We start from the raw sequence: 17,484 nt of genomic DNA on the forward strand, positions 1-17,484 counted from the left end.
AATCAATCGCGAAGAAAAATGATTAATGCTTGAAAATAAAATGAATTTGATATAACAGCTAAAAGGAAAAATCAATAAAGAAAAACAAGAAAAGGAATACAAAGAAATATAGAAATATCGTTGATCAAAAAGATATAGAAAACAAAGATCTGCGCCATTTTTGTAGTTCTCGATAGAACGCATGCGCAGGATAGGAACGACGCTGACGCAGAAGGTACGTCAGCTGTTTTGTTAGAGCCGTAGTGCGTGTGTCGGGAATGGTGTATTGTTGACTGCAGGGGCATTTCGCAGTTCGTAGATTCGATCATATTCCTTTGTTTATTTGCCGCGAATTAGAAATCCGTATCGGACATAGTAGGCACCTTGTTATTAAGTGAAATATTTTCGAGAGTAGGATCGAGCTAGGTAAAAAGGCGTTAGTGGTGAAGGAACACCTCACAATTTTATCGTTCGGTCTGAACCCGTCGGTCGAATTGATTCTCCGAGAGAACGGAGTTGTGAGTTCGCAAAGGCAGTCGGTCCGATCACGTCGCTGTTCTGGCGACCACTCTGGGAAGCTTTCGAGACTTTCGTCTTTCTGGAACAGACTGCGGTTGTGATTCCAGAGTCGAAAAATATGGCACAACCAACAAGCAGCGCGTTACGGGCCCTTGCCCTCGAATACAAAAGCCTTCAGGAGGAGCCTGTCGAAGGTTTTCGCGTGAAACTCGTTAACGAGGACAACATGTTCGAGTGGGAAGTCGCGATCTTCGGTCCTCCAGACACGCTTTATCAAGGAGGCTATTTTAAGGTGAGTAAACTTCATGTCGCTTATGTTATGCGATTTATATTTAGTGCATTTTCGTTCATCTATTTATAAAGACTGTAAGCCCCTAAATTCAGACTGATATGTCAAAAAACAATGAATTCCGACTTTTTGGTTATGTTTCCTTTACTTATCTTTAAATGCGTATATCACGATCTTTTCTTCGTGTTTTGTTTGGTTCAACTCGTAAACATACGTTCTTCGATACCGCAATCGTAACTTTTTATCTAATAATTCATCTCCATTATTTTTCTCGATATACGAAACTGTTTAGTCACATTTTATAATACTTCATTGCATCTGTTTAAATCGTCTTGGATATAAACAATGAGCGTGCCGCATTTACAATATCCATTTTGCATTCGTACTAAAATCAAAATAAAATCAATCAAAATAAATAGCAATCATCTTTTACGTTTGCTCTGTGCTTGATACGAACTTCAACTAGTCTTTTTGTTCTACATTACTAATAGCAATATGTTTTTATATTCAATGACATTCTTACTATACTATTATTTACATTAAATATAATTTACAATATTCTTAAAAACACGTGAATACACGAAGGAAAACAGAATTGCTAATTCTTAAGTTTGTCCCTAACAACATTGCATTGTTTCTTACGAATCTTTTTTTATTAAACTTTGTTTACTTATCGATTATACATTTGAAAACATTATCTTTCCAAGACTATGGTAATGGACTTTATCATTTATGAAGTATTGAAAAACATATTCTGTCTATAAGAGATATAATTTTGTTTTATCCTTCAATGGTCGTTTTTTTTTTTTTATTTATAATTCTACGTAGTCATTAGCACCTTTCATATCGCTGGCCGTTCTTTTACAATGCTCTTTGTTACTTAACCTTCATTTGAACATTTATAGTAGAAAACTTTATCATTGACCAACGCTTCCGTGCGAGTTATGGAGTGTATGTATGTATACGAAACATTTACATTGCCTTGACCGACCGAACGACGACGGTGACGACGACAACGACGACAACTACTGCACCGTTTTTCTTTTGCTTCGACAATGCAGATTTCACGAACGAGATAAGACATATGGTTCTTCTTTATCGTATTCGTGGAAAGGACGTTTATTTTATCGTAAAATACGTAGTAAATATTTTTCTTGTAAAAATGTTAAATTAGAAGTTGCAAATTATCGAATAATAATACAAAGAAATTATTTATGATATTCTCTCTCTCTTTCTCTTTTTCTTCGAAAAATCTAATTTACAAACATGAAACGAGCGTCGCTTTAATTCTCAAAGTCGTTGAGCAATCTTGCTGAGCCAAAGATTACCTAACGCGGCGAATCAAGCGACCTGCATTTTGCAGCGATATTAATTCTCCGATCGAGATGCAAGATTCCGTATCGGATAGCAGAAAGTATTTGCGCTGAACGTTCCGCGGCGCATTGCTTTTCCGCTCATGTTAATCGTTTCGTGATCGAACGAGTTTAACGTCAATAATGTTAGCCAATGTCTGTTCGCGCGCACAGTATCGTCGGCATTGTTTGCAGTTCTATCGCCTCGCGATCCGCATTCTAGCGAATCGTCTCTCTCTCTCTCTCTTTTTCTCTCTTTCTCCCTTCCTCCTTCTCTTTCTCTCCCTTTGATATATTCTTGGTAACAATTTATGTTCTTCGATAGTTGAGTTAGGATTCTAGGAGAATTGCTTGTGAGAGTGGTAGGAGGATATATTCGTGAATTAGAAAAGTGAACGCTTCTACAAAATATTTCGTTAAGAAACACAAAGCAACTCTTATTTATTTCTTCTTCAAGAGTTTGAATTTATTCAAATTTCATACACGGGATCTTTTATCCTGTACATTGAGCCGTACAAATGGAAAATAAGTTTGATTACTTGCTAGCCACCATAAACTTTTACACGTTCCGTCCGCTTTCTAAACCACTTTCCGCTTCGTTATGAACGAGCGCATGCTTATTCACGTAACGCGCACAGTGTGTATCATCTTGCGGTGTAAAGCAGCTGTAACGAAATGTTCTGACTCTACGAAGAGATAGAAAAAGATAGATAGATAGATAAGGAGGGAGAGAGGGAGAGGGAAGGAGAGAGAGAGCGAGAGAGAGAGAGAGAGAGAATCACGAATAAATTGATCGAAAAGCAAGCTTTTCAATATTTTTTAGTCTGTCCGTCATACCATAAACATTTCAATTACCGCTTTAAAGCTTTAGCAATTTATGTATTTCACCAGTAAAATTTCATATTCAAAGAGAAATAGAAGAGAAGTGTACGGCTTTGATCTTACGATTATCGCTTTACGCTTTATAAACTTTCTAAATCGCGTTTAGAATATCTACTCTTATCGTTGAGTTGTATTCGCCGATTGAATTAATAAATGCTTTTAAGTTAGTAGTCAAGCTGTTTTCTGTTAAGTCGGGTATAGATAGACAAAAGAAGGACGTTCGAAAAGAAATAAAGAAAGGAAGAAAAAGATTCGTCGAAAGTTTTCTTTAAACGATCTACTTCGACTTGTCGTTAGTCTACGATCTTTTATCCGAAACTTTTCATTCAGTGTTACCACAAATCTCGCGTCGAAAGATCTAATTCATTCGGCTTTCACTTGACGTCTCATTGTTTTTCCTTTTATTCTTGTCCTCTACAGACGGCATTATCCGATCGTGATGAAAATAATACACGCACACACATACATATGGATTTATTAGTATGTTTATTTGAATAAAATTTGCTAATAAACGCGGTCAATGTATAATACATACTGTACCTACTTTATTTTTTGCGAACGAAGCTTTCCCCCGCTTCTTCTCTTTCTCTCGTTGACTTTATCCTTTCACCTTAGCCACAAGAGATGGGTATCGTAAGAGCAGTTCGTGCTGATATGTCATGTGTACTTTCCATGAAATCGTAACGGCGTCAGTCGGTCAATATTCGACGTGCATTATATTGTATAACGGTGAAACTCTACCGATCAAAACGCATCCATGGGGAGCATAGCTCGCAGGTGGTTACTTTAGAAAATGCATCAAGTTTCTAAATCCTCAAGGATTCGAACGCGTACCGAGTTCTTCGTTCCATCGTTTCTCGATTATATGAATTTCTGCAGATACGAATTTAGTATTGTCTAGATAGATACTAGTATTCTCTCCGATCAAATTCATAGGAAATAAAAGAAAAGTAAGAAAAATAATCTGATAGTATTTGAATCGGAAATCGGTGTGCACCACATTTGCTTCGTCTTCTTTTACGTTTGTCGCACTTGTCTTTGATCATATCAGACGTGCTCGTTTGTTAGACGTGTCTACAGTCTAGAGTAGAGGTTCTCAGTGTAGGTTACACGGTAAAACTTTTCGAGGGTTACGTTAATTACAAAATTTCGTGTATGTGTGTGTGTGTGTTGTGCGTGCGTGCTTTATTTTATTTCCATCGTTATATTATAACTATAGTTTTATCTATCTAAATAAGGAGTACACCAGCTACATACACATTTCCAGAGAATATATGAAGCAGATTGAGAATCAGTGGTATAAAGTCTAGATTCTGTAAGAATAAGGAGAGGTACACCGTTCGTAAGATCAGATAAGCGTAATCTTTTGCAAGACTGTTTTCACAAAATTACGAAGATCCTTTCAAACGAGTTAGAAAGAGAAAAAAGATCGGACATAGATTTTTCGTGGTCGTTAAAAAAGTCAAATTGATGTTAATAAGTTCGTAATTACACTTGTATACAAAGTACTGGGTTATCCATGGCTTGTCCTAGATCCTGGAGAGGACTTTTCTACTTACGATTTTACCTATATAGTACGATGTCCTCTTACGAATGTGCACAGGGATGACTCTACTCTTATCATCTATGTAGGTCGCCAAGATTTATAGGCCAACTAAAAGCAAGCCACGATTTTGAGACAACGAGAGAGGGAGAGAGAGAGAGAAGAGTCTTGAAGATTTGGTCAAAACTTACGGATCTTTCTCCTTCCTTCTTGCAAAAGTCACGATTATTGGCTCGTATCTAGATTTCGTCCTTTCTTTAGTATTATTTTTCTATTTTCTTATCTCACATCGAATGGTTTACAGCGAAGGAAAACTCGATATAAAATTCGATCTACGTTGAGGGAAATTGATTCTGAAATATTATCAAAAATCATGAATCAAGGCGAAAGCCTAGGTTTAAATTTTTATTTGACGATACTCAATCGACGATATTAAATTTTTATTTGACGATATTCGTATTGTTTGATTGAAATTCCATGGGAACTTACTTTATGATATTTGCTTTCTTTTTCTTTGACAGTAGTATTTCAAGTGCTATTATATCCCTATTTCCACCTTCGAACTTTATTCGAATGACCGAGGTGTGCAAAAGCATCGAGTCGATAACGTTTTACGCTTATGTCACGTGCCGGACATGTTGCATTATTAAAGCATCACGCTTGATGTTCACATTTGTCCAACGACTATGCTCATTCCGAATGGTCATCGTCGACTCCGTATCCGAAAGTTTAGTTGGAATCGATCGAATCGATACCTTCATTAAGAAAATATCTTCATTAAGAAAATTCACGGACTATTCATATGAGATACCTAGAATTTATATTTCGATTTGTCGAGAAGCAAAGTTTTAGTTTTAACAAATCATTAAGTTCATTGATCGTAAAATATTGAAGCTGTGTTGTGTTGCTTCGAAAAAATAGATAAAGTACACCATACATGTAAGCGTTATCATAAGGTCATATCGATACTGGAAACAATTTTTCTCGTCAATGTCACGCGATCGTTAACGAGAATGACATTTTTGTGTCGTCGATAAGAACGAGAGAAGAAGATCGATAATATTGTGATAGTGATAAAGTACGTTTAAGCCTCATGGAAAGATCACCGGATGTCGAAGTTTAAGATGAGATCAATCGATTGATCGATCGTTTTTTATATTATTACGTATTCTAGAGTCGATATAATAAGGTATACGATATGTCATAGCAAAACTAGTTTGCACGTGTTATGAGTAAACTACTTGAGCGCATGACCGCACGTGCACATATCGTAGCAAACAAAAACTATCAATTTAGATTAGTTTGCTTTAACAAAAAGGATAATTTAATATTTCAAGATTCGATAATAACGTCTATTGAACTTGTATAACTCGAAAAGTAGGAAACTTGAAAAGTCTGCTTGGTAATCAGTGAACGAAGAATATTTTATAAGATGAATTCTTTTTTGCCTGTCGGTATAGTTGAAAATGTAATATCACTAGCAGCGATACGTGTGTAATGTTCATACAAATCGCAAGCCGAAGTAGAAACCGATATATAAATTTGGTTGACTTGTAACTTTGTTACGAGTCGAGCAGGAGAGAAAAAGTCTTTGTTTCGCAGAAGAAAAAGCCAGAAAATCAAATAACGACAAAAGGTCGAAACGGTGTCGGCAGTACTATCGTATTACGATTACTTTTTATCGAACATTGAGAATTTTACGCAGGCGTTGGTACATACACGCGTTCACTGACGTTTCATTTTCTATTGACCTAAACATATATAATGGAAAACGATACGACTCACTCTCCTTTTTTTCTTTTTGTTTTTTGTTTTCTCGTTAGCCTTTTTTCTCCTCTTTACAACCTGCTGTCCTATATATTCGAGTATCAATGTGCGTGCGTGTACTTTAATGATTCATTTAAATTCCCACGCTGAATTTCTTTTCCTTTCTTTCTTCTTCTTTTTTTTTTTATTTTTTATTACGAGTAAAAAAAGAACACTATAAACGTCCAATTAAAATTATTTTTAATCTTACAACTCGAGCTATAGTACTATTTTTAGTTAAAATAAAAAAAGGGAAGAAACATAACGAAAAACGTAGACGGGGAGAATCGATCGATCATTGCCGCGGCTTCGCTTTCGTAGCGCGTCGATGGAAAATAGGTTAATTCTAGGACGCGCTATCCCGGAGGACGAGGCAGATATTTAGGCCATGACCAGGTCGCGATCAATATAGCGTCCCCCAACATCGAGCAGCTTTCGACGAAAGTCTCCATCGAATGTCGGGACCGAGCTATGTTCACGTGTATTCATTCTCGCAATCGAGATCGATATATCACGACACAGTCTACGAGTTGATACGAAATTTTATTCATTTTAAAATAAGTTATGGCAGTAATAGTACGCCTTCTAAAGTAAGGAGAAAATATTATTTCTAACTGATAAAACGAGGATTATATGTTTGAAAAGCTCTCGTTGCGTTATTATTTCTAGTCATCGTATTTCCAGTCATGTTTTCAAAGAATAGTAGTTTCGATATCGTAATTGATTCTTGTAGAATTTCATAGATTACGAAATTAATAACGAATAATGACGTTTATATTTTCAGGCACACATGAAGTTCCCGCCAGATTATCCGTACAGTCCGCCAAGTATTCGGTTCATGACGAAAGTTTGGCATCCGAACGTGTACGAGGTGAGTGAATACATGAATTATCGATCCCCCGCATACCTCTCGTTTCATCCATCCCTTTTCGTCTCTTCTCTTGCTCTCTCCCTTTTCCATCCTACCCTTTCCTGTGTCCGCCACTTTCCCCTTCTCTTTCATTCTCCCCGTGTCTTTCACCCTATGCCATGGCTTTCACGAGTATCAACTTTTACGTCGTGCTCTCTTGCAAAAACCTTCTCTCTACGACGAGCCGACGTCTCGTCTTCTGCGAAAGCGTTTAAAAAAGACATAATGAACAAACGAATCGTTCATCCGCGTAATCCTCATCGACTTTCACCGCGTTTCGTTCGATTGTTTCTTTTGCAAGTGAGAATCGTGAATCGATGTGAACTGGAGAAAGAGAAAGGTGTATACATGAAAGTACGATTGTATTACTATGAAAACGATAACAGTCTAAACATTTTCGATAGTAATTTAGCAAGATTAGCTTGGACGACAAAACATTTTCTTCGATCGAATAATCGCGATTTGAAGCTCAGGGCTGAGGAGGATTATTAAGCGCACGTGTACTTGACGTAGACTTTACTCTCTTGGCCTTAGAACATGCTCCTCCTGATGTCGACCCTTAGCCAACTAGAAGGAAGGAAGGTGGAGTCATTGACCGACAAAAGGTTCTTGGACATCCGTGTCCAGTTGTTAACCGAGAGATCAACCTTGTGGAACACTTAGACGAATAGACTCGTGACTAACGGGAATGGCACAAACATCTTTCTATCTCTCTTTCACACATACATGCATGCCTTTTTTGCTCTCTTCCCTAGCGTTCCAATCGTGAGTCGTGAAAAAAATGGTAGAGACCCGCGTGGGTGGCGCGCATACACACATAAACGTTTCTCCGCTTCTCTTCGAGCTCAAGCTTTCGAACTGGAAAAGCGTCGAGTCAGCGCAAACTAGCGTCGCGCATAAAGCATTGTTGATATTTCAACGAGGTGGGAATGGAAAAATCGAAGACTGGTACGTTTTAAGAAAGGCAGTTCGTCGTTTCAAGGTCGATGCTCTCTTTCTCTCTGTTTGCCTCTGTCTCTGGCTTTCTCTCTCTCTCTCTCTCTCTCTCCATTCCTTTCTTCGGTCTGCTCTTGACCAGCTTTTTTTGAAGGTTTAATTCGATATGCCTCTTAAAATTGATTGATAAATTTTGTTTTTTGTGGCAGAAATATATTTCTCTGTCTATATACAGACGAATTTCGATCTTACTCGCATAAGTTTCCGTCGAAATGAAACGTGTAGTCTCCTTCGTCAAGTGTTCCGTTTGATCGTATGCCATCCTGTAAGGGTTTGAAGGAGTAGAGAATAGGGGGGAGAGAGAGAAAGAGACAGAGAGACAGAGAGAGAGAGAGAGAGAGAGAGAGAGAGAGAGAGAGAGATCCTACGTTACTCTCCGTAGAGTGGTCGTCCGGATTTCCTGTCGCCTCGTTGAACTCTCCACGAGTTACGACTCGGCTTGGCTCGACCATCCGGGCTAATCGAACGTTACACCATTGCACCCGGTTGCTGGTGTTTTTACGCTTAACCGAGACTGGAGAGGAGCGTGAAAGAGCGTAGACGAGCGTGAAAGCTTCTGCGATATCTTCTGGAAAATCTATGCCCAGAGAGTGAAGTCATCAAGAAATTCTTGTGAAACTTTCGAAGAATACAGTTGCGCTCGAACGATTTGTCACTTTCATTTTCAAATATAGTCATATACTTTTGATTTCACCTATGTATGCACGTATAGATTATTATACGCGTGATTATAAAAAAGTTTGCTTTAAATGAAAAATACCTAAACAGAATCGTTCCCATTTACTTACTGCTCATTTCATTTGGAATATTATCGTAATTATAAGAAAGTACCGTCTTGAGGTTCTGAACGTGATGTCACAACGAACTACGCTAGAAGCTAAGATCAGATATATATTATAAAGAGATGGAGAGAAAGAGAAGGAGAGAAAAATCGAAGAATCGTTGATGTAGCAAGATGTCTTCGAGAAGATAAGATCGACTCTTTCAATTTGTCGAAGAAATAAATAATTAAAAAGAAAAGAAAAAGAGAATATAATAATAAAAAGGGATAAGCGAAGAGAGAAGGAGAGAGTAGAGTAGTAGAGGCATCGAAGTGTCCGAAGCGAGCACGTATCGGGTGGTTGCTTTATTACGGAATCTCTTCGCTGCCCTCGTAGAGAGGTCGACGCCTCGAGAGATCCGGCGAAGCGTGGAACGCGTGCTCGAGTGTGTGCACGGTCACGTACACACGTGCATAAAGCTCATGCGTTTCTCTCTCTTTCTTCCTCTTATGTGTGTATGTGTATTTTACTCGGCTCTCTTTTTGCTTACGATCGCGTGCCTACTTCGTGTGTGCGTACGTCGCACCGACTGCGTTCGTGAGCGCTCGCGCACGTTCGTTCACGGGGGAGCTCTGGTCCGAGAGCTTCTCTCTCTCTCTCTCTCTCTCTCTCTCTCTCTCTCTCTCCTCCTCTCTTTCTTTCTCCCTATCTTTCTATCTCTCAGTCTCTTTTTCTCTCCCTCATCGACTAAGGTCGCGCTCGGGACCTCCGAACGACTATTAACGGGACAGGATCTCTCTTGAGTCTGTGAGAACTGAGCGTGCATTACCCTGGTAAAGAGATAGTAAGAAAGAAGAGAGAGAGAGAGAGAGAGAGAGAGAGAGAGAGAGAGAGAGAGAGAGAGAGAGAGGACACGCGACTTGGTTGCTCGTTTAGCTTGAGTTCAAGGTAGAACGCGATGGGATTTACGCGAGGGACCACTCGCTGCTATAAGAGTAAGAGAGAGAGAAAAGCTGAGAAATTCTCTTTCTCACTTGTGACGTTTACCTCGAGCTTTTGCAATTCTACCTATCTTCATGGTATCACGTTTTGAAGTTAACTGAAACTCAAAGGCCTATGGTTTTCACTATCGTTACGTTTCTTTCATTCTCATTCTCTTTTTCTCTCTTTCTTACGTGACCATGAGCTTTATCGATCATTGCTTCGTGAAGAAAGTTGGCAAATAAACGCTATTATACCTCGTGTAAATGAACTACTACAACTTTTATTTGTGACGAAAATTCCTTTATCTGTTTTATTTTCATTTGATAAATCATAACTCGGCAATAATACTTTTGTTTACGATCGAGATTATTTTATCTGGGATAGTGAAATTTTTAGGAACGTCACGTATATTTGTTTCCTTTATTATTCGTTTATATCTACACGTTATTCATAAACACTGATATAATTTCAACACATTCCCAAACATCGCATCCAATACCAGATGTAATAAAATAGAAAAAGAAGTATGAAAAGAACGATTATCGTTGGTTTTTCGCAAATTCAACTTCGAATTTGTGGGAATCATGAATCGTTTGTTCCTCGGCTGGATCACAAAGAGTCGTATTTATTTTTATGCTTGGCCGTGCGCAAGCGAGTTCGTTTCGCCCACCTTTTCCAAGTATCGTCTCGGACGAGAGAGACTTTCAACCCGATGAAAATTTGTCTGGCAAAGCGAATTTCTAAGAAACGTTTCGACTTGAAATATCGTTCCTATACGCAAGCGAATCTCCTAATTTCGTCTGCATTCATTAAATCCGAATAATCGAATCCTGACTCTTTCAAACGAGACGAGATGACAACTTGCTTACCGTTTCGTGCTTACTACTTTACGTTCTAGTCTTTTTTCATTTGCTTCGCAGAACGGAGATCTGTGCATATCTATCTTGCATCCACCGGTAGACGATCCACAAAGCGGTGAACTGCCATGCGAGAGGTGGAACCCAACGCAGAACGTTAGGTAAGATCGAATGTGTTCCACGTGAGGATCTTTCGGACTTCCTCGATCTCTTTTCTCCATTCCTAGCATCATCATCATTATTATCATCATCGTTTCATCGTCCTACATCAAGTATATCGATACAGGTAGAAGAAAATAAACGGTAAATGGATATTCCTTTGATACCTCTTACAGGACGATCTTGCTGTCAGTGATCTCACTCTTGAACGAGCCCAACACATATAGCCCTGCCAATGTAGATGCCTCGGTGATGTACAGACGCTGGCGTGACTCCAAGGGGAGAGATAAAGAGTATGAAAATATCATAAGGTAAGGAGCAAGTATCGAGAAGGAGGATGTATGACTCTCTTTCTCTCTCTCTCTCCTTTCTCTCTTCCCTCTCTGTTTCACATACACACTCCTTCACTCCATTGTTCTTACCTTTTCGTACCGTTATAACTTAGTCTTTTTCTCGCACCGCTCCTACAGTTCTAAGCGAAAGTTCTCGCCTCGTGGGAGACGTATATCGTTGATTCTCATGGATTAAAATGATGAGCGTTCCTTAGTAATAAATCACGATTGAGATTTTCTCCTATTCTTCGTTTATATCTACATGATTTTCGATATTCGAAATAGGAAAATTATGAGGTTCTGATTCTTCTATTTCACTAATTAAATGAAGTTAGATCGATTGATAGAAATATATAAATCGATTTTCAAACACAATCGTGTTATATAGTGATATTTTATGTGGAAAGTGTTTGACCAATTATCTATACTTTTAATCGATATCACGTATTTTCTTGAAATTCGATTTACACAACTTTCGAGATAAACGATTCGTCTCTTACGTTCCTTTGTTCAGGAGGAATACGACGAATAAAAATGGCGGCATATTTGAACGTAGACGCGTTCTATGTTAACGACAATTAAAAGAAGCGTAATCGTGATCAAAGTATTTCCATGCAATAAATATTTGTGTTTACAGGAAGCAAGCTCAAGCAGCCAAGATGGAGGCTGAGAAGGAAGGTATCGTAGTACCGGTAACATTGGAGGATTATTGCATAAAGACGCGTGCGAGGCCAGCCGAACAACAATTGGATATGACGGATTTCTACGACGATGAATACGAACTAGATGACGACGAAGATGAACAACTTAGCGCCAGCGATTACGAAGATGGCGACGATAGCGGAAACGGAGAGTCGTGATCCATTTCTTAAAATTATAAATTACGCGAAACGCTAATTATTACCAGTTCTGTATAGATTAATAAATTAATGAGCTTCTAAACCGGACGCGCTCGCTCTCTCTCTCTCTCTCTCTCTCTCTCTCTCTCTCTGTGTCTTTTTCTTTCTTTCAGATTGTATACATAGATACACGTACATTGAAATAACAAATATACACTTCTCTCTTTTCCTCCCTTTCGCGATTTGTTCCTCTTTCTATCTCTTTCGTCTTTTTCTCTCTTTCTCTCTTTCTATTTCTCTCACTCTCTTTTTCTTTTCCGTTTCTATATACAAATGTGCCACGTAAATTTTCAACTAACGCGTCGCATTGTCATATCATATGGCTTCGATTGCCGCAAGTAAGATCGAAGACATCGTCAATTAACGTGTTCTCACGAGTACCGATCATATTTCCATCTCTTGATAGTTATTTTTGACGGCACATCGAATTACTCCCACGTAAATGCCGTGTTGTTGATTACCAATTAGAAATGATATTTTAATAAAAATGCGACTCTCCTTTGTTAAGCGATTGATTTATAAATTAGTGAAATGAAAATTGTATACATTTGTTTTAATCTTGGGAGCGGAGATATCTATCAAAAAGCTTCTCCGTATCGAATCGAAATAGAATAATTGTGTTGCTGTCCGAGACACGTGAAAAATGTTAACAAAGTTTTGGAGAGCGTCGTACCGTTAAGTTGTCGGGGATACCGTGTTTACAAGCTCCTTAACTTAAGCAATATACGGTATGAATATAAGTACTTCGGTAGGAGCACCGTGCTTGTTGTGTTGTGGCTGGCACATCGATCTTCGAAATAACAATGAGAAGGGTCGATTGATTTACCCCTCTGGCAGAATCCTCTATGCTATTAAATTTATACATAAAGTACAAGAATTGGTATTAGAAAAAAAAAAAAAAACGAAGTACCTATTTATCTAGCGAATTCAAAGTTACGAGCGGGTACATCAATTGATCCTAAGTATACAATCTTATTATACATATGAAATTTATGAAAAAACATGAAATGTGAAATTACATCGTAATGCGTGATGATTATTTATGCTGTAAAGCCAAAAGTGTAATGTCGAGAAGAGTACTACAACGCCAATAATGAAAAATGGAGCAAGTTGTCCAGGAAGACTCGTATTCGAAATCTCAAGTTCGGTTTCTATTAACAATTAATCGATCTGAGATAAAGAATTTATCGAGTCTACGAATATTATAATATATTACTTATTACCAATTTTTCTTATCTTTAACGCGGCCATTTTCTGTTATGATCACGAATAACTTGCGTAAAATCTAACTATCGAACTTCAACGATTAATGAGAAAGAGACTTCGATGGATTGCTTGCTTACATTTTCACGCGTAAGATAATTTTTATTACAGAAAATATCTCAGTTGTAAACTATAAAATTAATGTCGGGGAAACGTTTGAAACGAGTACCAATGTATGTCTGAGATGCCTACATGCATCGTGCTACATCCACGAAGCTAGTTTAACACGTAATGTTAAAAGCCCCCTATTTAGAGCTTTTATAATAAATAAGCTTATATAATGGTAACTATCAATATAAATATCTAAGTATCTAATCTTTTTTGCTTCCTTTTTTCTTAATTTTAATCATGTCTATTATATTATCAATATCCGATAAAATAAATGTTTTTTTAATTTTTTTTTTTTCTTAATCGCAGTTACCATTTTTAATATTACAATGTTTTTATTTCCAAATAATATAAAAAATTGTTAACTATATACCAAGCTACATAGCTTACTATTTTCTTAGTGACAATAAACTATAATGAGATAGCAATCATTTTTGATATACCAAACGTCGAAAGAGTTTTTTGTTTATTCCCTATCTTTTTGTATAAGCGTCTTATTACGATAATTTATATTTTTTTTATTGTAAACTTCGATAATCGTAAAGTACTGATTAATGATTTGTTTCATTCGTCGAATTTAATTTATACAAGTTTTAATGCAGAACTTATATCAGTAGTTCTTACCATTGAAAATATCAATTTTCTTTTACGAAAGATCAAATACCGATAATTCGTTTACAAAACTGTGCCCATAATCTTTTTCTAATTTCATATGAATTTTTTGATGAAGGAATTTTTGCTTGTATTAGGGGGCTTTTATATTAAATAAGGGACATACTCTGTGACAATGTTTGAGATAACTTTTCACTATTAACATCTGGTAAAGTCAAGCTTTATTTCTTAGAAGAAGCTTAAAACAGATGTGAATTGAAATAAACATAAGTTTACTATTTAAGTAAAAGAAATATCAGATATGGCTAACTTACTCTGTGGCAGTGTATCTGTGCTCGTATGACTGAAATTGTAAATAGTACATGAAACACACAATCTTAAAAAAACATAAAATGTGTATATGGTACTTTCACTTCGTTCTCCATCAGCCATTTTATTGAAAGACCAAAATTAAATGTTGAAAGTGTTAAACCATAAAATAAAGATGGAAGTTTATTTAAATTTCAATATTGCCCAAACATATACTCAGCGCTTGAAGTAGTATAGTAAAAATGAATATTCCCTAGTTCCTCTAATATAATATAAAGAAAAAAAACTTCGTTTCATGTTTCTCTTACAATTAGGTATGTAACGATAGGAAATTGTGTAAGACATTTAAGTAATGCTAATAATTTGTATACATGATTATTTTTTCTTCTTTTTTGTACATACCAATAAAAATCTTCATACAATTATTAATAAATTTCTAGTGCAGTAATGGCACGTGTCTCATTAATAAATTGAAATAATATTACAGTAAGGGTCATACTATAAACAATTAATGTAATAAGCAATATAAAAGTTCATAGAAATTAAAAAAAAGAAAGAATAACATATTGTAAATTCGTAATATTCATCTATGATACGCAAAGTATATTTTAAAAAAAGTTTGTAAGAGGAAGCTTCATTTTTATTGTATCAATGTTATTCGTAATATATTATTTGTTTCAGGCAACAAGTAAGTATAATATATGTATAATTTACGCATATTTATTTGTACCGTAAAATTCGTTGTACAAACATTTTTATTTGATATTACATTACAAATTATATTGAAAAAATATTTTTTAATGTTAATGTTCTAATTTTTCATACATGTTTTTTTAGGGATTCCAACTAATATGTGATTTTTAGGTGTACATGTCTCTGGTATTAATTTACCAAGATATACTGAATAATTAAATTGCTCTGCTTGTAATTTCCTATCAGTGTCTATAATAGCCATACATTCATATCCTTGTTGAGTTTTAGCATTCAATTTATCGTGTGTTTGATCTGCAGCATGACTAAGAGTCAAATATTGTTTGTTGTTTATGTGTTTCTTAAAAACATCACTTCTTGGATATGTTAAATGATGACAATTGTGTAATGATCCATAACAACATGGACAACTTACAAAAATAGCATTTTTTTTGATACATTGTTGAATAACTAAATCAGTTGCTACTCCGCAAGCATGTAAAGATATACCTATATTAAAATTTCCTTTAAAATAATCCAAATTACACTGATAAAATTTAATATTAGTCAATTTCAGCAGCTTCACTCTTTCTTTTGCTCTATTTAAAGACTGTTCTTTATTTTCTAATAATATTACAGTACAGTTTGGTAAGAGATATGCAAGTAAGACTCCAAGGTGACCACTACCAGAACAAAAATCTACAATAACATCACCTGCTTTTGCTAATTTTATAACAGGTTTACATAAGTTTTCCAACTGTTGAGATTTTCTTTTCAGACGAGAAGGCGGTAAAGATCCACCTTCTGGAGTTATATCAAAAGGAATATTTGTCCAGTCAAAACATATTTCTGCACCATAAGTTTCTACATCAAGTTCACTTATAATTTCTGCATTATGGATAATTTGCATGGAATATTCTATGTCTTTTTGTTTTGTGTAGATACGACTTTTTGGTTTATATCTTTTGGGATCACTTTTATATAAACTTTCATTAGAAACTTGAGGAAGTATATAATTAATTTCATTATTAATTTTCTTTTCTTGAATAGATAAGCAACTTAAACATTCCAGTATAATATGATCTTGCACCATTCGCCCGTACCACTTAGTTATCAATGGTAATAATTTGAGTATTGCATCACTCGAATATGTTGTAAGCAATATATGCACGCAAACAAAAATAATTATATCAGCTAATGTAATATAAGAACCTTCTGCATATTTATGTTCTGGTATTTGAGCTTTATATTCTGTTATTACATCTTGTGCACTATTTTTCTTAAACTCTACATATTTGTACAAATTATGTATCCTTAACGGTTGCGACATATGACATTCAAATCTTGCAAGGCTATGAGGCAATTCTACTTCATTCGAACTATCTAAATCAAGAAATTTTAACATGTTAATCATATCTATTTCACAAAACTTAGTCCAGACACTGCTTTCCAAGCAAGCTAATAAGCATGACTCTTTAAATCCCAACAAAGATCTACAGTAATGTAATGGACAATCTATAAGAGTTGTTTTTATAATCTGTCTTAGTATAGCACAAAGTCCTGCTATGTAACTTGTTTTATTTAAAACTATACTAGGTAATTCACAAGAATTTACATCATGAGGAATCTCATTTTTATCTATAATTTCATATACAAATTGAGATATATCTACAATATATGCACATTCATTTAACTTTTGTTTAGTTTGAATCAATTTAATATTGATTTCAGAATTGCAATATTTTATTGTAAAAAGAGTTATAACTGTTTCTATTGGAGCAAGGCATAAATCAGTCAATGAATATATCTCTAAATATGCTTCATTCATTTTTTAGGTTTTTGAAACCACTAAAATATATTATATCGTTATAAAAAATTTATAAACAAATTTATTTTCACTTACTATACACTAGCTCTCAACTGTCTGGCAACTTTACGAATAATTCTTTGCCTCAGTATATTTTCCCTCCAATATACACTAATACAAGAAATAAATGCTAAGACAAACATAAAACCTTCAAATTTCCAAAATGCTCTTTCTTCTAACCATGCTACTCTGTCACAACTGAAATATAAACCATTGAAATATATATACAGAAATTCATCTTTATTATAAAAAATTCCTATTAACTATAAATTACCTTCTCGTTATAATTTCTCCACTTCTACACTTCAAAACTTCTTTATACCTGGCATGGATACACACTGCAATACTTTCACTTGCTATTTCAAAA

At 35.7% G+C, this 17,484-nt stretch overlaps 2 protein-coding genes across 5 annotated transcripts; one reads left to right on the forward strand and one right to left on the reverse strand.

The window, feature by feature from the left end:
- Window positions 1–217: 217 nt before the first annotated feature.
- LOC127072694 (ubiquitin-conjugating enzyme E2 R2) lies at window positions 218–12,316 on the forward strand. Of its 4 annotated transcripts, none has more exons than XM_051013290.1 (5): window positions 221–790; window positions 7,155–7,241; window positions 10,942–11,039; window positions 11,214–11,348; window positions 12,007–12,316. In XM_051013290.1, the coding sequence occupies exons 1-5, from the start codon at window positions 617–619 to the stop codon at window positions 12,227–12,229; spliced, it is 717 nt and encodes a 238-aa protein (XP_050869247.1). In that variant the 5' UTR covers window positions 221–616; the 3' UTR covers window positions 12,230–12,316. The 4 variants fall into 4 exon arrangements, with proteins under 4 accessions (XP_050869250.1, XP_050869247.1, XP_050869248.1 ...); XM_051013291.1 differs by lacking the exon at window positions 221–790 and adding an exon at window positions 4,913–6,960; XM_051013292.1 differs by lacking the exon at window positions 221–790 and adding an exon at window positions 4,913–6,927.
- A 2,948-nt stretch (window positions 12,317–15,264) lies between these two features.
- Window positions 15,265–17,214, reverse strand: LOC127072685 (glutathione S-transferase C-terminal domain-containing protein homolog). Its single transcript, XM_051013276.1, has one exon. It carries the CDS (start codon window positions 17,076–17,078, stop codon window positions 15,372–15,374), a length of 1,707 nt encoding a protein of 568 aa, XP_050869233.1. The 5' UTR covers window positions 17,079–17,214; the 3' UTR covers window positions 15,265–15,371.
- Window positions 17,215–17,484: the final 270 nt, after the last annotated feature.

The sequence above is a fragment of the Vespula vulgaris genome, chromosome 2 (genome assembly GCF_905475345.1).
Source record: "Vespula vulgaris chromosome 2, iyVesVulg1.1, whole genome shotgun sequence".
Taxonomy (NCBI): Eukaryota; Metazoa; Arthropoda; class Insecta; order Hymenoptera; family Vespidae; genus Vespula; species Vespula vulgaris.

Excerpts from the sequence above, each read along its gene's own strand:
- LOC127072694 (XM_051013290.1), top strand. The coding sequence starts at position 617 with ATGGCACAACCAACAAGCAGCGCGTTACGGGCCCTTGCCCTCGAATAC. Across the intron at positions 7,242-10,941 it reads GGCATCCGAACGTGTACGAG|AACGGAGATCTGTGCATATC; the intron begins GTGAGTGAATAC and ends TTTGCTTCGCAG. Across the intron at positions 11,349-12,006 it reads GAGTATGAAAATATCATAAG|GAAGCAAGCTCAAGCAGCCA; the intron begins GTAAGGAGCAAG and ends TTGTGTTTACAG.
- LOC127072685 (XM_051013276.1), bottom strand. The coding sequence starts at position 17,078 with ATGAATGAAGCATATTTAGAGATATATTCATTGACTGATTTATGCCTT.